At 42.0% G+C, this 20,860-nt stretch overlaps 1 protein-coding gene across 4 annotated transcripts in view; it reads right to left on the reverse strand.

Annotated features, from left to right (window-relative positions):
* Nucleotides 1-20,860, reverse strand: part of TRANK1 (tetratricopeptide repeat and ankyrin repeat containing 1) — a 105,892-nt gene that overhangs the window by 55,717 nt on the left and 29,315 nt on the right. For all 4 annotated transcript variants that reach the window (XM_072726409.1, XM_072726405.1, XM_072726406.1 and 1 more), the window contains 6 exons: nucleotides 20,141-20,267; nucleotides 16,273-16,423; nucleotides 13,344-13,462; nucleotides 10,605-10,688; nucleotides 10,226-10,364; nucleotides 8,199-8,336 (listed from right to left, as the gene is read on the reverse strand). In XM_072726409.1, coding sequence (XP_072582510.1) covers nucleotides 8,199-8,336; nucleotides 10,226-10,364; nucleotides 10,605-10,688; nucleotides 13,344-13,462; nucleotides 16,273-16,423; nucleotides 20,141-20,267 — 758 coding nt within the window. The remainder of the gene's footprint in view (nucleotides 1-8,198; nucleotides 8,337-10,225; nucleotides 10,365-10,604; nucleotides 10,689-13,343; nucleotides 13,463-16,272; nucleotides 16,424-20,140; nucleotides 20,268-20,860) is intronic.

The raw sequence follows: 20,860 nt of genomic DNA on the forward strand, positions 1-20,860 counted from the left end.
GTCACTCCACATTTCCCCCTGCCTTACCCCCAAGGCAACTAGTAATCTGGTTCTGTCTGTAGGGATTTCCTTATTCTGGATATTTCATACAAATGGGATCATGTAACATGTGACCTTTTGTGTCTGGTTTCTGTCACTCAGCATAATGTTTCAAGGTGCATTCATGTTGTAGCATGTGTCAGTATTTTGCTCTTTTTTTTATGGCTGAATAATATTGCATTGTATGGATGTGCTGCATTTTGTTTGTCCATTTAGTAGTTGTTAGAGATTTGAGTTGCCTGCATTATTTTAGCTGTTATGAGTAATGCTTCTATGAGCATTCATGCACAAGTTTTTGTTTGCATATGCTTTCATTTCTGTGAGGTATATCCTAAGAGTAACATTGCTGAGTCATATGGTAGGTATCTGAGTAACTTCCCGACTTTTTTCCAAAGCAGATGCACTATTGTTCATTCTCACCAACAATGGGTCCCAATTTTTCTACATCCCTGTCAATACTTGTTACTGTCCATCTTTTTTTATTTCAGCATCTTGGTATGAAGTGTACTTTCAATTTTTAAACTAGTTCTTGGAAGATGACTTGAAGAAGCCTGTATGAATGATTAAACCAGTAGAATAGAACAGAAAGTCCAGAATTAGTGACATCTCAAATCCCTGAGGTCTTGATAACACTTTAAACAAATGATGCTGAGATAAATAGGTAGCCATCTGGAAAATGGTAAAACTAGATCCTTACATTAAACTCCACTGGATCAGGGATCTAATGTTAAAAAGGAAAACATACAGGCCCCAGAAAAAAATTGTAACTCTTCAACTTTGATGTAGGGAAAGATTTTTTTAACTCTGACTCCAAATACAAGAGCAAAAAATCAATAGATTGATAAATTTGACTACATAAAAAGAAAATATTTGTGTGACAAAAAAGCCCAAAGTCAGAATACAAATTACAAACTTGGAGGGGGCGGGGAATTCATAACTTATACCACAGCAAAGAGCTAATGAACAAAGAATTCTTAAAAATTGAGGACAAAGCACCAAAACTCTATAGAAAAATGAGAAATAGACATGAACATATAACTCGGCAAAATAGACATAAAAATGGTCCTCAAATATATTTTTAAGGTCCAAACTCACGCTTAAATAATTAGAGAAATGCAAATTAAAACAACCTTCAGATACCAATTCGCACCTCTCAGACCAGAATAAACTTAGATATACTGAGACTATAGAGAAAGGCACTCATATATTGCAGGTGGTTGCGCAAATTGGTACATCCTTCCAGATGGAGATTTGACAATATCTAACAGAACTATGTATGCATTTATGCATATGAACTAATATGAAATTATTTCCAGGATATACTAATGAAAAAAAGCCAGGTGCCAAGCAGTATCTATAGAATGAGACCCTCCTCGTAAAAAAAATAAAGAGAGATGTAAGAAAATACACATGTATCTGCTCATTACTGTAAAAGGAATCCAGGAAGAATAAGGAAAAAGAAGAAAGAAAGAAAAGAAAGAAAGAAAGAAAGAAAGAAAGAAAGAAAGAAAGAAAGAAAGAAAGAAACTGGTCACCTAGGCGGGGGGGAGGGGAGGATTTGAAAGGGGAAGAAAAAGGGGGTAAGTGGGAACTCAAGGGTGTCAAGAGACAAGGAAGAAGTGACACTTCTCTGAGTAAATCCTGTTGTAAAGTTCAGACTTCTAGTACCATACTATTGTCCCTTCCACATACCAAAATATAAACAAAACCAATCAAGATGTGAGGAAAACCCTAAAATGCAATGTAAACACTGAAAAACTATACCTACAAATGAGCAAAACAACCATAGTAGATGGAGTGGGGAGGAAAAGAACTAGATGCTCTAGAACTGAAGGCAAAAAGAACTGAACACAAACATAAAATAAATGTAAATCTAGTTAGTAGATGTGTTTCTCAAAGGGACATGGATTATCTAGTCTGAAACTCATACAATTGAACAAGTAAGTAAATATAGATGAGAGATGTTACACATTTTTAAAGGCTAAATGACCATGGTGTTAGATCTGAATCAGAGGCATCAGCATAAACTCATGGTTTTTGATACAGTTGCGTGCAGATATAGTAATACAGTAATACAGATGTCTCTATGGGTTAGTACATGAACATATATTTCCTACCTCTGTCTGCTGAGAAGGCTTAGAAATAATGACAGTCCAGTAACAACAATCACACCAAGTACCAGACCCTGTTTTCTACGCCATTCTTTAACAAAAAGACCTGGGGATCCCTGGAGAAGTGGTTAATTCCAGCAGGACCCAGAAAATTCATGCAACTTGTAGTGTCTGAAAGTAAGGAAGTATTCAAAAAAGAATGGGGCTTGTCAAAGGAACACAGGAGCCATCTGAAAAAAAGGAGTGCCTAATGGCCAAAGCTGAAATGATTTGAGCAACTATAGATTTTATCCCATAGAATAAATATCCATTAGTCCATACATACATACATACATACATACATACATACATACAGAGAAGGAACAACTCTTCATTGCAATAGAATTCCAAGTAATAAATGTAGAAGGAAAGAAGAAAATAAAAAATCAACATTAATCAAAGATCACCATAACAGCTAATGTGGAAAGATCCACCAATGGATATAAAAATTAGTGTGTAAAAATTTGAAAAGAAGCAGGGTATTTGCATAACCTTAAAGTATCTCCTCCAAGATATTTAACAACTACAAAGAGAAAGATGGTATTATAATGGAGAAATCCCACAGATCACACCTTAACCAACTAATCAAAGTTAACATCAGAAGACATTTTGAAATTGTGAACTGAGATATCCTTGGTATGAGATATGTATCCTTGGTATGAGATATGTATCCTTGGTATGAGATATTCTCAGCATATCCTTGGTATGATGTCAAGAAGTACATGAAATCATTTCTATAGTATTCTTACCAAAAATCTATAACTTTATTCCAATCATGAGAAAAACATCAAGCAAACTCAAATTGATAGACCTTGTATGAAACAACTGACCAATAATCTTCAAAAGGGTCAAGACCATGAAAAACTGAGGAACTGGCAAAGACTAGAGGAGACTAAGGAGCCCTAATAAGTAAATGCAGTGTGGGTCTCTGAACAGACAAAGGACATTAGTGAAAACAATGGTGAAATTTGTATGAGTTCTGTGTATTAGTTAATAGCATTCCATCAATGTTGACTTGATTTTGATAATTAAACTCTGACATATAACATGGTAATAAGATTAAAAGAAGCTGGGTGAAGATATACAGGAACTCTTTGAACTATTTTTGCATCTTTTCTGTATGTCTAAAATTAGTTCAAATTGAAGATTAAAAAAAAATGTTGAGCTTCCCTGGTGAAAAAAAATGAAGATGTGGGTAGTGAGAGAGAGGTGGAATTAAAAGGAAGAGAAACAGCCTGTAAGAGTCGTGAAGACTCGTTTGGCAGTAGTCAGGGGGGGCAGCCCATGTTTACACCTGCATGAAGAAAGGTCCCTCTCTTGCCTTCACATGCTTATTCTCCTGTGTTTCAGAGATTCCAAATGATCTAAAAAGAAAGTTAAGAAAACAATCTCATTTATAATAGAATTAAAAGGGATGCTTGGGTGGTTCAGTGGTTGAGAGTCTGCCTTCAGCTCAGGTTGTGATCCTCAGGTGCTGGGAACAAGTCCCCCCCATCAGGATCCCCACAGGGAGCCTGCCTCTCCCTCTGCGTATGTCTCTGCCTCTCTCTCTGTGTCTCTCATGAATAAATAAGTAAAATCTTAAAATATATATATATAGGTATATAGGTATATATATAGGTATATACCTATATATATATATATATATATATATATATATATATATATATATAATAGCATTAAAGAGAATAAAGTACCTAGTGGTGCCTGGGTGGTTGTCAGTTAACTGGTGTCCAATTCTTGGTTTTGGCTCAGGTCATGATCTCAGAGTCGTGAGACTGAGCCCACATTAGGCTCTGTGCTCAACACAGAGTCTTCCTGAGATTCTTTCCCCTCCTTCTCCCTCCACTGCTCCTCCCCCTGCTCATGCTTTCTGTCAAATAAATAAATAAATAAATAAATAAATAAATAAATAAATATTTTTTGAAAGAATAAGATACCTAAGGATAATGTTAACCAAGGTGGTAAAGGACTTGCACACAGAAAACTACAAAACATTACTGAAAGAAATCAAAGAAGACGTAAATAAATGGAAAGACATCCTGTGTTAATGGGTTGAAAGATTTCATATCATTAAAATGTCCTACTATCTAAAGTGATCTACAGCATGAATGTAATCTCTATCAAAATCCCAATTACATTTTTTCCAAAAGAAAAAAACCCTAAAATTCATAAGGAAGTACAAGGGACCCTGAATAGCCAAAACACTTCTGTGAAAGAAGAACAAAGCTGAAAGTATCACACGACCCTATTTCAAAAGGTATTACAAAGCTACAGTAATCAAAACAGTATGGTATCAGCAAAAGGCAAACATAGAGACCAATAAAACACTATAAAGAGCCTAGAAATGTCCTCAGGAAGGTTTCAGCATTTGTAAGAAATAGTATTAAGTTGTGCTCTCCAATATGGCAGCCACTAGGCACCGATGTGTCTACTGAGTGCTTGAGATGTGGCTGGCCCACACCAAGATATGCTAGCAGAGTAAAACATGTGCTGGATTTCAGAGACTTAGGACAAAACCAAAGCACAGAATGTAAAATATCTCTGTAATTTTTATATTGATTATACAGGGAAATGGTAATATTTTAGATAGATGCCTTAAATAAAATATATTATTAAAATTAATTTCACCTATTTCACTTTTCTGATAGTCATATGACTATCAGAGAATTTTAAATTTTGTATGTGGTTCTCATTATGCTTGTACTGGAAAGCACTCGTTTTAAGTCCCAGGAATTGGAATGCTTGCCAAGTTATCGATGCAAACAGTTGGAATTCAAGACTCTGCATGCATATAAAATACCCAAAAACTGGTCAAATTTCCTGGATTCCAGGACACTTGGAGTTGTTTCTTTGCAAACCAAAGAGTTGTGTCTGGAAATACTTTTTCTTGGGCATTTTCAGGCTGGGGATGAGTAAGGCGAGAAGAATGGTTGAAGGTATAGACTTTAACCATAAATTACCAGGTTAATAATAGCTTTAGTACAGCTCACACCAGTCCACAAGACCCAATGATTGAATGTCCAGAAATGCTACAAGATGGTTGATAAACACAGCCATTATTGACAACTAATTTATTTAAACTTAAAATAAATAAATCACATTAAAAACAAAACTCATCACTTCCTAATTATGTTACTACACTTTGCTATTGTCTATGATGAGGTTCCTTTACATTTATCTTAACATGGATCTGTCTGGTAAAAATGCAATAAAATAGTATGCTACTGCACCAGCCCCATGTTCAATGACATCATGTTAATAGCTTGAAATCATCCATGGTGGGAGTATTTACACCAAGGAAATTGGCGAACACCACAGGTCAGGGCTCTTCTCTTTGAAGACCCAGTTGTCAAACCTTTGCCAGGATACCACTGTCTCTAAGAGGATACTAAAATACACTGGACACCAAAAAGATAGTAACAAGTATTGGCAAGGACTTAGAAAAATTAGAACCTTTGTGCATTGCTGGTGGGAGTATGAAATAGTGCAGCCACTTTGGAAAACAGTCTGGTTAGTTCCTCAAGAGCTTACCATGTGATCTGCCAATACCACTCTCTATCTACCTGAGAAAAATGAAAATACATTCCAAAACAAAGACATATACGCAAAAGTTCACAGCAGCATTATTCACAGTAGCTGAACAAATGTCCTTCCACTGATGAATGGATAAATAAGATGTGGTTTATCTATAAAATCGGATATTACTTGGTAATAATAAGGAATAAAGTACTGAAACATGCTGTGACAAGGATGAACCTTGAAATGCTCAGTGGGCACTTGGGTGGCTCAGTGGTTGAGCATCTGCCTTTGGCTCAGGTCGTGATCCTGGCATCCTGGGATTGAGTCCCACATTGGTCTCCCCAGAGGGAGCCTGCTTGTCCCTCTGCCTGCGTTTCTGCCTCTCCCTGTGCCTCTCATGACTAAAGAAATAAAAATCTTAAAAAAAAGGGGGGGGGGAGAAAGAAAGCATGCTCAGTGAAGGAAGCCAGTCACAAAAAGTATGTGATTCTATTTGTATGAAATGTCCAGAATAGGTAAGTACATGGACACAGAAAGTATATTAGTGGTTTCTTAGGGCTGGAGAAGTGGGGGGAAATAGGGGAGTGACTGCTAATTGATAAGAGGTTTCTTTTTAAGATGGTGAAAATGTTTTAAAATTGATTGTGGTTAACCAAACTGTGGAAGGAGCCTCGGTGTCCATCAAAAGATGAATGGATAAAGAAGATGTGGTCTATATATACAATGGAATATTACTCAGCCATTAGAAACGACGAATACCCACCATTTGCTTTGACACGGTTGGAACTGGAGGGTATTGTGCTGAGTGAAGTAAGTCAATCGGAGAAGACAAACAAATGGTTTCATTCATTCAGGGAATATAAAAAATAGTGAAAGGGATTAAAGGGGAAAGGAGAGAAAATGAGTGGGAAATATCAGTGAGGGTGACAGAACATGAGAGACTCCTAACTCTGGGAAACAACAAGCAGTAGTGGAAGGGGAGGTGGGTGGGGGCATGGGGTGACTGGGTGACGGGCACTGAGGGGGGCACTTGACAGGATGGGCACTGGGTGCTGTATTATATGTTGGCAAATCAAACCCCAATAAAAAAATATTTAAAAAATTTAAACTCTATAAAACTTTGAAAAAAAATAAAAAATAAAAATAAAATAAAATTGATTGTGGTAATGGTTACATAAGTCTATGAATGTACTAAAAACATGGAATTGGACACTTTAAACAGGTGAATTATATGGTATATGAATTATAATTCAAAAAGCTCAAAACAATAGTTGTAGCACACCCTTCCTCGTTTGCCCAGATGTGGGTTCCTGGGACCCAGTCCAGTGGGGAATAACATCAGAGAAATACACCTCACTGGGCTCCTCCAGTACATGCTGAGGAGAAAAACTATAAGTTCCCAAGAGGACCCAAGAGGCCAGGGCTCCCCAACAGGATGCCTCCAGGCTATGTCTAGTTCACAGGTATGTTTAATTTTGAGCAGACATTTAATAGTCACGAGTTGTCATGTTTTTTAAAAATCTACCTTTCCGGGATCCCTGAGTGGCGCAGTGGTTTAGCGCCTGCCTTTGGCCCAGGGCGTGATCCTGGAGACCCGGGATCAAATCCCACATCGGGCTCCCGGTGCATGGAGCCTGCTTCTCCCTCTGCCTGTGTCTCTGCCTCTCTCTCTCTGTGACTATCAAAAAAAAAAAAAAAAAAATCTACCTTTCCAATGTCTCCTGCCATCAGAAGATGGCAGCAAGAAAAAAAAAATTAGATGGCAGCAAGGCCTGGTTCCCACGATTGGCAGCAAGCCAAACTCCCCACCTCTCCCTGTCACTTCCCTTCCTCTGGGGCTGGGAGTCCATTACCATTCATTATCACAGCTACCCTAACGTTTTATAGAAGAAAAAAGGTGCTGTCTCCAGGAATTTCCAGAAAAGCAAGAGGCATCAGAAAGCCTGGTGTGTGGGAGCGCACACAGCCTTCCTGTTTCACAGGCTAACAAGGTATGTCTGTGTCAAAAGAACCAGCTTGTCCTTGCATGCACAGCCTCACTCTTCCTCGAGGCCTGTCTGTCCCTGGCGAGTATGGAGAAGGAAATCCCTGTGTTAGATTCTGAAGCAGCCAAGAAGCAGGACCGCGTCTGTGGTCTGGTTCACAGTGTGAACTAGCACAGATTTGGCATAAAATAAAGCACTTAATAACCAACCGTGTGAAGAGGAAGGGAAAAAGTGCAGCCAGAAGTCCCTGTCCTTGAGACATTCAATCCCACAGAAGTCACTGAAGCTGAAAGGACATGTGGGACCCAGCCATCCTTCCTTCTCTCACCTCCGTCCTTCCTGCATATGGCCTTCCCTCTGTGTCATGCTTCATTTGAGGTGAGGTTTAGCCCTATGCTGTCGAAGGACGGATGGGTAATACATGTGGTTGGTTGTGTAGGCTCTCTAATGCCCAAGGTCATCCAGCCCACAATGCACCCTCCAGCCTGGAGCTGCTACTTACGCTTGATGAGGTATCCTGGGTAGGGGGCCACAGCGGCAACAACATGGAGGACAGTGCAGCCATCCTCGTCCTTCTGGTTGATTCGGCCTTTCCACTCGGGCTTGTGGTCCATTAACCACCTGAAAAGATGGTTTTCCTCTGAAAGGAATTAAAATGAGTGACTGATGTTTCTTTCTACACACAGAAAATCAAAAAGGCACATCAACGTGTACCACCCTGAGGGAACCAAATGGGGAACCCAACACATGTTCGCCACTCACCACAAATACATCCAGGAGACACAGAGTTGGTAAATTAAAAGGGTGACTTAGAGAAAGCTATTCATAATAAACCTCAGTCAGGTTCCCTAGAGGCAGAGTCTGAGACAAGAATTCTTGTACATGAAAATTGTTGACAGGGAGCTCAGGAGAAAGAGAATGAGGGGAGTGGGACAGAGTAGGGGAATGAGGCAAGCAGAGATGTGGTCTCAGCCAAGTCTACCTCAGTCTGATCCCACAGGGAGCTCTGGAGCATGAACTATATCACAGTGCTGACCCACCATGAGGCAGAGGCTAACCTTTTGCACCACGTGCTAGTCAGTCAAGAGCTACAAAACACGTCTAGGGAGGGGGTGAGATTGACGGAGAACCTCTGTAGGAAGTGGTGCTTATTGGCCAAAAGCAGCTCTCTGGTGAAGAAGGTAGCTGTGGAACAGCAGGTGGGGATGGGCGGATGGGGACACCGGTGGTAAAGAGGCTCCAAGCAGGGCACCGAGAATGCAATGGCAGGAATCAGGTCAGTATCTGAAAGGATAATCCTACTCCTTACTATCAATAGGTCATATATTTAAAAATTATTTTCCCAGGCTCCTTCCTTGTAGCTCCTGGGATCAAGGAGAGCCACATGCTTCTGCCAACTCTGAGAACACCACTTGTCAGCATGTCAGAGTTTTCGCCTGAGAAACAAATCAGGGATAAAGTAAAATACTTGGTCCTACTGATACCTGCCTGTACCCACAGGAGCTAACGTGAAGAGCAGCTGCAGTGGGGAACCATGACTTTCACAACCAGAGGAACACTTCTCTGGGTTCCAGAGTCCTGCTTTAAAACTGAGAGGATTGGATCAGATTGCTTTTAATCAGACTTTACTTTTACATCCTGGATCCACCAATCTCTGTGTAAGAATAAAGCATCTTATGGACTCTGCAGTGCATGAAATGGATAGAGCAAGGTAAATCTAGCTAGAGCAAAGTGGTGACCCAGCTCTTGAAGCCCCTGGCCACCCTTCTCATTCCTTCATTCTTGGGAAGGGAATCCAGCCTAGAAGAGGAAGACTTTCTAGAAAATTCTCTTGACCCCCTCTGGCTCTAAAACAGTATGAGTAAATCTCCAACACTGATGCTATACATGCTTGGAAAACAAGCCTTTATCTAACGTGTGTCTGTGTGTGTATGTGTGTGTGTGTGGTGTGTGTTAATGATAAAATTTAAATATTTTCAAACTTTAATCCCATAGCCAGGTGGTGAAAACTTAAAAAAAAAATTATGAAAATCAGAGTGCTTTAGAAGAACCACAAGAAGTCTGTGTCAGCAAGAACCAGTGTTTCCCTTGGTATTGGCCCCCAGCACCACCCTCATGGCAGTCAGCCCTCTAGCTAAAGAGAAAATGAGCCTGAACACAGGGGGAAAGACCATATGTGCCTTTGCCAGTGGGAAGAAACTCCATGGCCTCAGGGAGCTCTGCCCAGCAAAGACTGTCTGTCCCAAGTCCCCTCCTTGGGTCTCAGGGCTCATCTGCTTCCAGGATCCATCTAGGAACACAGAATCCTTTCAGCTTGGGACCCCCAAGCCAGGAGGTCCCAGGTGAAATAAAAGCAATGCTGTTCCCTGTTGCCTTCATTCATTTGAATAATCAAACTACTTGCATGTTCAAATCATCTGAATATTCTACCTTCAGGGGCTAAATTCTGGTCTCCTTGAGCTCAGCGGAGTGCCAGAGCTCAGAGCTGGGAGGGCAGCTTGGACGGTGTGTAACTGGAAGAACACTCACTTGCTTGGATACAGAGTCGCATGAGGGCATGAAGAGGGTAAGGTCCTATACTCTCAATACTTGCACCGATGCAGATGAGCCACTGCACTAATCTGGGTACCTGTTCCATCTTCTCATAAAGTCCAATGAAGACATATTTCTGGGGAAAAAACACAGAGGAAGAATCATGGAAGTCACTCCAACCACATGAAGCTTCAAACTCCTTCACTCATTAAATTTGTGATCAATAAAACCTGGATAGCTGTGGCCCAAGCCTGACATGGTTATAAATCATAAATTAGCAGTGAGGGAGCTGAAGTCCCCTTACATTCGCTGAGGTCCCAAATACAAGCCTGAAGTGGCCTGACTTGACACCATATGTCTTAAGAAGCCACCTTACCTCAAAGAGACTCTTCAGTGATAACTCTGGGACATGGATATTTCTTGGTAGCCGGTCTTTTCTCGCTGACAAAAGTAGGAATGACTGATGAGAAGGAAGAGAAAAAAAAAGCTGAAATAATAATGTTCTCCACATAGGTTTTTTTTTTTAAGATTTTATTTATTTGAGAGAAAAAGAACAGCAGGGGAAGGGGCAGAGGGAGAAGGAGAAGTAGATTCCCCATTGAGCAGGGAGTCCACCTCGGGGCTCGATCTCAGGACCCTGAGATCATGACCTGAGCCAAAAGCAGACGCTTAATTGACTGAGCCACCCAAGTGCCCCTCCACATAGGTTATTAGAGCAAAACTTATCCTCAAGGTTAAAACAAATGAGCAAAAACAAAACAAAACAAAATACTCTCCAGCCCCGTCTCTCTTTTTAAGCTAGCTGCCAGGCTTTATGGCGTGAGCTGTAATTGAAGGCCCCCTGGCCAGCCAACGTCCTGTTCCTGCTGAGAGCTAAGTTCTCTCCATATTTCCTCAAAGCCTGCTAGGACAGGAGCAGCTGACATCAAGCAGGATTGCTGAGAGTACAGTGGGTAAAAAAAGTGATTCCCTCTAAAAAGCTTACTCAGCAAGCGGAAGAATCCAATCACTTACGAGTATCTCATTCCAATTAATCTTGGCACTTTAGTGTTTCATAAACCCCAAGTGTTTGACCCTGGCAAGCAGCTTGTGGAGTGGCTCCTATCAGCTAGTGAGAGTGACTGCAATTCAGAATTCAATCCCCAATTCCATGTCCTATAGCCCTATTAGTAGCTTCAAATAGGCCATGGTGAGAGTATTGATACTACAGAAATTGACAAACACTATACATCAGGACTTCTTTTTTTTCTCAGAGAGTCAGTTATTAAACCACTGGCCCTATCTCAAGTCACAGAAGAAACTGAATCCCAGAATGGTTAAGCAATTTTTCCTTCTCAGGACAGAGAGCATGTCCTAAGAGGTCCCTATTGATATCATCCACATGTGCCAACAGTTCTGAGGGCTCCAGGCTCTGCTATGGCCATGACTGGAGACCCAGGCTCAGCATCAACCTCTGCCATGTATGCTCTTGCTAGTGGATGTGGGACCATGGGAACTGAGCCGATGGCCACATCTTGCTTCCAGGTTTTCAGCCTGATACCCACTCTTTACTGCTCACCCTGAACAGACTCCAATCTCAGATGATGTCCTCAGTGTCCTGGCAGCCCTGATTGCTGACCTGGATTTTTCTTTTTGACAAGATGTCTCTATTTGCAATATGTGAAAATGACTGGGGCTCCACAGCTGGAATATTGGAACAAGTGGATCTGCTACTTAGGCAGCATTCTTGACTTTCCCTTGCTGGCCTGCTTTCTCAAGACCTTTTAATATGGGGGTGAGCTTCAGGGAACTTGTTGCCTGGACTTTAGGAGATTTCCGATGAATCACTTGAAACTATGCCCATAACTGTGTGTATATGCAAAGAAAACCCCATCAATTTCATTAGATTCTGATGGAATCCATGAGCTTTTTAAAAATTGAAACATTCTGTATTCTAAAGTCATTCACCCTGCCTGGCTCTAGAGTCCTTATGGGTTACCCTCACTTTGGGTGACTTTTCTGGACTGCCCAGCTTCAGAAAGCCCAGCAAGCCCTTTCTGACCTAACTTCCCCTGCACACTGGGAGCCCACCATCAGCGACAACTACTATTCACTGGGCACTTAGCACATGCCAGCTATCATAAAGCTCCATTAGCTCAGTGCCTGGCACATTGTAAGCCCTTGATAAACATTAGCTAATATTATTATTAGGTGTTCTTGGTCCATCATTTCTCATCCTCACCAAATCCCTGAGGGAGCAAGTTTATATTCTGAAACTTACAAATGAAGAAATGAGGCTCAGGGGGGGAAGTAATTAGCCCAAAACAGAAAGTAGAAGATTATGATTTGAGGAGGGATCTGTGTGACACTGAAGCCTAGGCTCCCAGCCTACTCTGCTCCTCCATTCTCTGGATTCCTGACCCTGGGTTTGGCACCTACAGACTCACTGTTACCTGTGGGCAACAGACCCTTAAAGCTACACAGAAGCAGGGTGCCTAGGTGGCTCAGTTGGTTAAGCATCTACCTTGGGCTCAGGTCATGATCTCAGAGAACTGGGATCAAGCCCTATGTTCAGCCTCAAGTCAAACTCCGGCTCAGCAGGGAGTCTGCTTCTCCCTCTACCCTCTCCCCGGCCCCCCACCCCACCCAGCTTGTGCTCTCTCTCAAATAAATAAGTAAAATCTTTTTAAATATTTTTAACTGAAAAAAAAAAAGCTACATAGAAGTGCTCAGAGCAAAAAAGGTTGGTCTTCTGACTCCATACTAGCAAATGCAGTATAAAAAAGATGATGAAGATGAACATGTAATTGTTCATTTTCCTTATTCCACATTACCATTAGGGCTTAAACTTGACACTTCTGTGATGACAATGAATACAGAGATCAAGGAGTGAGGGCGATAAACATTAGCTAATATTATTATTATTAGGTGTTCTGAATATGTTTCCTATCTTTAAAAAAACAGAAACTGGCTAATTAATATCTCTCAGTGACTTTCCATCTTTAATGATTGTGCAGTTAAAAAGTTATTTTGGCATCAAAATAAACAAATAATAAATAACAATCCCCTCCCCACTGCAGGCAGAAAGAATCCATTTCATCAAAAATACACTTTTCCCACATTTTCTTTTACTTACATGCCATAATCCTTTCTTTGCCAACTTTTCTATTACAGACTGCCACACTTCTGTTGAGAATCCAGTAGTAAAAATATGATCAAAACAGGGCAAGAAACTTTGCAAAACGATGGGATCACCTGAAAAAGAGTTCCATTGTTTAGAAATTTTAACCTGAGCAGAGTCCAGAACATTTAGGAAAAGATCCTCCCATTAAGACCACAGAGAGACACACAGAAAAATAAAGATATCAGAAAAAGAGGTATTTTCAAAGTAAAAGTCCTATATAGTTGACTGAAATGGCAATCATTTTAAGTTCACCTATAAATTCACTGCCCCAAGAGTTAGGCAGTGTGATGTGAGCTAATAGTCAATTAGCTCTACTATATGTCAAATCCAGCAATAGGTACTAATATTTAATCCCTCAAACAGACCAACAAGGCACTGGCCTATTATCTCTGCTTACAGAGGAGGAAATAGAATCTCAAAAGAAGTTTAAAAAAAAAAACCCACGTCCTTTAAGAAAAACGTGACAAATATTATTTTCACCCAACCAATGAGAAATGATGACAAATGAAGTCAGGCTTCATGGCGTATCATGCAGCTAGTTAATCACAAAAACAAAGACAGGAACCCAGATCTGCCAACTCTCTTAGTCAATACACATTCTTCTAACCTAGTGGTCCACTGCATCTCATGATCCACCAAACCACATTTCTCAAACTCATGGATGAGATCACCCAAGGAGCAAGGGCAGTGCCAGAATAACACGGTACCTCCTCCAGGATTATCAATTTCCAAAAAAAATAAGTAAATATCTAAATAAATAGATATTGCACAAAAGGATACAAAATTTCCATAAATATATTTTTCAAGTTTTAGAAATTGGGCCGTGGGCATACATACATTCTCCCTCTAAAGAGGACTACTTTGGGATAAAAGTATGGGATGCATTGCCCTAAGTCCTATGAAGAACGCCCTCTCAGGATGGCAGCAGAATGGAAACCATCCAGATTTCTTTGGAGAGCAGTCACCCAGAAATAAACACTGACTTTACAAAGATGCAGAGAAGACATGAGGGATTGTAGGGAACAGGCCAAGCCATCAGACTCAGAGAAAAGGGAAGCAAGCTCAGTCACTGCCAGCAAAAGGCTGCCTGGAAAGCTGTGACCCATCAGCATTTATCTGGGGATCTTCTATTTCTCTGTCCAAGCAACTCGGCTGTGCCCACCTCCAACCCCTTCCCACTGCCTGCCTGATATGGCTCTCACCCCTCTGTCTGCCAGATTTGCCCAAATTCATAGGATGCCAGCCACAGACCACAACAACTGCTTTCCCACAATCGCAGTGGGAACAGTTGGATCTGTAACAGCCAAATCTATTTCCCCACCTCTGAAAGCCAAAGAACATTTTTCACAATTCTTACACGTGCCTTTTTTCACATTCCAACATCTCTGGAATCGAGACGTGTGTGACAATTGATTTGGTCTCTCAGTGGCAAAACATATCTCAATGAGGCATCTTAAATCAGTACAATCTTAAATGTGATCAAACACAATATTTGAAAACTATGGCCCTGGTCACTGGCAGAACTTTAAGACGGTGCCAGGATAAGCACAGAAAGAACTCCTTTGTCACCAGCAAGGAGTATATTATATTGTGTTTTATGGTTTTCTGTTTTTATCTAATCCAGGCCACTGACAAAGCCAGCTTACGGGCCAGGTCATTAGAGTAATAACTCAAGGCAGTGATGCCAAAGGCCCCCAGTGTGTCACTCCTCTGCTGTAGTGAGCACAGCAGCCCAGACCCTAAGCATTACCTCCACAGGTCCCTCTGTTAGAAGTTAGACAACTAGGAAGTTAGGGCCAGGGTCTCCAACTAGAAAATATGAAGTCAGAACAGCTAAAATAAAACAGCACTAACATCCTGTTTACAGCTTAGATAGGAGCACACACATTCCACTTTGCAGCCTTTGTAGAAAGACTTCTCAAAATGTCCTAAAATAAGGCAATTAACCACAAAGCATTTGTCATATCACAGGCAAGGGGCAGTTAAGACCTACGCCCCCAGATGTCAGCAAAAAAGGCCATCAGCATGTTGACATTAACCTAATAGGTAGACAGATATGTGACCAAAGCCCTGATTGGCATGACTCAGCACACCCTGATTACTTAAGATGGGATGAACACTGGGTATTATACTATATGTTGGCAAATTGAACTTCAATAAAAAAAATAAAAAATAAAAAATAAAAAATAAAAAAAAAGATAGTTCTGCAAAGTAGCTCATAAAACCCCCTAAACTTAGAAACTCTAGGAGCAACCTTCTCAGATCCCTTCCCTCTCCAGGAGCTTTATTTATACTGTTGCTCAGTAAACTTTGCTTTGCTGCCCACCTCTTTGTCTGGCCTACCTCTTCATCCTTTGAAGCCATGTGACCAAGAAACACGGAGCACTAAGGCAGGGAATTCCTATAACTAACCTCCATCAGCCCTTCCAGGGTGTTTTTATAGCAAACAGGAATATTTCTTGGCATACATATGAACATGCAAAAAGCAAAGGAAAGAGCACAAATCACGTAAAATCAGTAGCATAAAGATGGAAAGATCTGTAAGTGGCAACACAGAAAACTGAGGTCTGAAACAGGATTGGCATAGCTTTAAGTGGTTTCTGCTAAAGAATTTCTTTGTGTTTACAAGGACTTGAGCCACCAAGGCTTCCAAAATGCTTTCTAAAGTGAAAATCATTTTCATTCAAACTAGAGAAATCAATCACAAAGAAACACTCTGGAATTATCTCCCCAGCAGCCATTCAGATAAAATAACAAGGAAAGGAAGGAAGGAAGGAAGGAAGGAAGGAAGGAAGGAAGGAAGGAAAGAAGGAAGGAAGGAAGGAAGGAAGGAAGGAAGGCAGGCAGGCAGGCAGGCTGGCTCTCCCTAGTTCCAACTTACTGCCCATAGTGGTGAAGACTCCCACCAGGAAATCAGCAACCTGGATCTGGTCTGGATTGCCCTGCAGAAGTCGCAGACCTTCAAAAAACATGCGAGCGGCTTCATAAGGTTGAAGCAACCGCAGCAAGGAATAACCGGCTCTGTAGTATCCCTGGGAGAGAAGAAAAGCAGAACGGTAACTCGCCCATCTCTTCTAACCAGCTGCCAAAAGGAAAGGCAAGATTGATGGCCTGGAGAAATGGACTGTAGAGGTTTTGCTTCTACATAAACACAGATTTCTAACAAGCACTGGATACAGGATTCCCACGTTAGGTTCTGTGCCACATTTTTCCTGTTGTTTTCTAACTGCCAATAAAATAATCACTTTCAAATCTGTGACTTATACAGTCTCTAACATATGACATGGGGCGAAGGAAGCAGGCCTGGTTCCAATTACATGTGTGGCTTATTTATTCATGCCTCAAATCACAGCCCAGGCAAGAAGAGAATGAAAAAAATCCTATGATGACAGAGTTCTAGAAAAGAATGAGATTGTCATGTAAACACGGGAATGGTTCCCTGCTCTTTTCAATCAAAGTAAACACAATTTCCTCCAGGTAAGGTAGCCTGGGGGCAGGGGGGTTAGTAATGACAAGTATTGAAAAGTATCAAGCTCCACACTGGAGGCAACATACACCAGAGGCAAAATTTTTTTCTTTCTGTAAAGAAAATTATAGTGAGTAACAAAGGCAAATGGTTTAGTTTTGCCTACATACAAACTGCAAACCTTGAGTAGGAACAAAATGATACTGCCTTTCCCCCTCTTTGATTCTCTAAAGCACCAGGACCTATCAAGACAACATTCTAAGACAATGGAAGGTGTTCACCAATCGGGTTCATAAAAAAAGCAAGCACTTAAGAATTCCACTTGACATCAAATCCCTGATTATTTATCGATGTGTTTTCACCTTCATTTGAAAAGTCTAGAACCTTAGAAAACAACCAGAAAAAAGGGTGGAACAATGTGGTTTTTCTTCCCCTCCCCCGGCCAGGTAAGCTAGTTAGAGAATTCCCCACTTCCTTGCTCTCCTCAGATTTAAGGTTCTTTCATCATTTATTTTGGCGGGGCAGGGGGGGATGTAGATGGATCACCATATGCCACCCTAAAATATGACACTTTGGCCAAAGGGTTATCTTGAGCTGAAGGCATTTGAGATTCAACAGATGTAGAAAGCTGCCTTCCTGGAGTTTCCCTTACCTGACTAAAAGTGGAATGTCTAAGAAAGGAGGACTGCCACAAATCTTCTCTGCCAGGGAGTTTTTATGGCCATGAAGTAGACGGAAATTGGCGCTGAGCCGGACCAGCACTGCTAAGTGCTACTAAGATGGGGGCAGCCTGGGTGGCTCAGCGGTTTAGTGCTGCCTTCAGCTCAGGTTGTGATCCTGGGGTCCTGGGATTGGGTCCCGCGTTGGGCTCCCTGCATGGAGCCTGCTTCTCCCTCTGCCTCTCTTTCTCTGTCTCTCATGAATAAATAAATAAAATCTATAAAAAAAAAAAAAAAGATCGCCCTGGTCTCCCTAGTGTTAGTGTCCCCCATGAATGTGTGTTTTCACCATCCCAGCTCCAGAAATCCAAATCCCTTTCCTCAGTCTGTCATGTCTCTGCGGTTTATGCTCTTCGTTTAAAATGTCTATGAGCTCCTTTCCCCTATAATCTCTTTCACTATTTTTTATATTCCCCAAATGAATGAGACCATATAATGTTTGTCCTTCTCCGACTGACTTATTTCACTCAGCATAATACCCTCCAGTTCCATCCACATTGAAGCAAGTGGTGGGTGTTTGTCATCTCTAATGGCTGAGTAATATTCCATTGTATACATAGACCACATCTTCTTTATCCATTCATCTTTCGATGGACACCGAGGCTCCTTCCACGGTTAGACTATTGTGGACATTGCTGCTAGAAACATTGCGGTGCCGGTGTCTCAGTCTTTCAATGAGTGGGAAATATCAGAGAGGGTCACAGAACATGAGAGACTCCCAACTCTGGGAAACAAACAAGGGGTAGTGGAAGGGAAAGTGGGTGAGGGGATGGAGTAACTGGATGATGGGCACTGAAGGGGGCACTTGATGGGATGAGCACTGGATGTTATAGTACATGTTGGCAAATCGAACTCCAATAAAAAAATTACAAAAAATGTCTATGAGCTCTCAGACCTACCTGCTTCTCTTGGGGTCTTTCCTTAGGAAGGCCCTTGTGTCATGTAAAAATAAAATGTGTATGTTTTTCTCTCGTGAAATTGTCTCCTGTCAGTGGAATTTGTAGGGCCCCAGCCACTGAACCAAAAGAAAGTAGACATAAAGCATTCTTCCTCCCCTACAGAGGACATTTGCAGGAAGACGGTCAGCAGGGTCAAATGGGGAAAGAGAGAGGCACCCGTGAGTAAGAACAGTAAGAACAGGGGTGGATCCCAGTCCCTGGCTACAGGTCTGGTCCCCTCCTCAAGGAAGGTGGCCCGCAGCCTGAGGGATGTGCACACACCCCAACTCTTCCTCCCCTTCCCAGCTGGAGGATGGGGAAAATCCCAAAATACCTCTGGGAGATTTCCTCAGGAATGCTTTCCCCTTTTTAAAACTACTCAACAGGGACACCTGGGTGGCCCAATGGTTGAACGTCTCCCATTGGCTCAGGTCTGCCATTGGCTCAGGTCGTGATCCCAGAGTCCTGGGATGGAGTCTCGCATCAGGCTCCCTGCAGGGAAGTGCTTCTCCCTCTGCCTATGTCTCTGCCTCTCTCTGTGTGTCTCTCATGAATAAATAAATTTCTAAAAAATCGTAAAAAAAAACTATTCAATAATTCCCAAAGTATCCACCCCCAATAGAAGAGGCTTAAGTTAAAATAGACAAATCCCTCCCTCAAGGATGTAGAATCTGTGGGCGAATTCTCCTCATCACTTCCCACTGTTCAGCTTCTAGCAGTCGTACACAAAATGCAGACCCCTGAGGAAACAATGCGAGCTCCTATTTACCGAATGCCAACAACTTGAACCAAGGTCTCTTAATTCTTGAAGCCACTCTAGGACCTGGGTAGTATCTCCCTTTACAATCAGAGAAAAGGAAGGCTTCAGGAGAGAAAAGGAGCTCCTCCCAACTGCTGAAACCAGTCCATAGCAGAGAGCACAAGGAGATGGGAAGAAGGGGTTGTGCTTCCCCCACCTCAGAGCCTCACTATAAATGGTCTGTATCACTAACAGGATCTAGGCTATATGTGCCTCAAGTGGTTCCTGAGTGGCAACTCCTTTCTGATCTCTGATTCTGCTTTTTGTCCTCTCCCCAACTCTAATAGTGGAATACTAAAGAGCTGGAGTGGTGTCTTCCTGTCCTTCGGTTTGCCTCAAGGCACAATGAACAGGAAGATGCCTTGCAGAGGGGGCACTGACAGCATGTTAGCTGGGTAAAACAATCACATAGTTATTTATTGACCTTTGCCAACACCTTAGAGGGGTTGACTGGCCTCTAGAACCTCCCTGATCCCAACGGAGCTGATTTCCATATAAGAAGTGCTTTCTGCAGAACTCTTGTCATGTGTCCACCCAGCTGGCAAGTGAAACAAAACTCTGTTAAAATGAAATTTGCAAAAATCAAAGAACACTTGAGATTCCAAGTTCATGGTGTAAATATATCAAGATCTACCCCTCCAGGGGCATTTCCACACCTGGCCACTATCCTTGTTAGTCTTCTCCAGGTAGGCTCGCGCATGCCCTGTGGGAACCTGTCTGAAGTGCAAAGAAGAACAAAGCTCCCCCTCACGTTTCCATTTTAAAAAGAAGGGAGGGAAGGAGGCAGGTAAGACAAAGATCAGCAGGGCCCCCAGCTATCACCATACCTTCACATAGGTTGGATCCCACTGGAGACATTCCTTGGCTGCCACAAATGCCTCATTCCATTTCCCGAGGCTGTAAAATGCATTGGATTTGTTGCACAGCAGCACAGCCAGCTCCCTGGGAGGAACCCTGTTGGAAAGAACAGACTGGTAGTCAGTAGAGCTATCTTTCTGCAAATACAGAAAACCACCCTTGAAGGCCACAATTCTGGGGCTGCCTGCCACCATTTCCAGTTAATGTTCCAATTACACCAATCACATCTGGCCCTCCAGCCCCCCAGCCTGGGGCATTTGCAAAGTACAAGCCTGTCCTCCTCACTCCCAAATAGTCTGCTCCTTTTTGTGACAAATGTTTTCAATACCTTGGTTTGACCTCTTACTGATCTCCACAGATCTTTTCATGTTTAGAGACCTGTGATGCTGGTGAAAATGGTGACTACTCCTAAGGATGGAGAGGATGGGAGATCCCACTGAGCCTCAGCAGAGTCTAGACACTGCCTGGTGCAGTGTGGGGTGAGTCCTTCCACATGCCTGTCCGTGCTAAATGGATGCAGAGCTTATCACAGGAAGGGCCCTTCAGAATATGTGACCATACCATGCCCACGGACCTACAGCAAGAGGTGCAGGATGAGCACTGTTCTAGTATAGAGGCAGGACCGCAGGCCAGAATGCAAATGGAGCCCACATACCATGGGGTTAATCAGCACTGTCCAATATGGTAGC

This window comes from Vulpes vulpes, chromosome 11 (genome assembly GCF_048418805.1).
Source record: "Vulpes vulpes isolate BD-2025 chromosome 11, VulVul3, whole genome shotgun sequence".
NCBI classification, from domain to species: Eukaryota; Metazoa; Chordata; class Mammalia; order Carnivora; family Canidae; genus Vulpes; species Vulpes vulpes.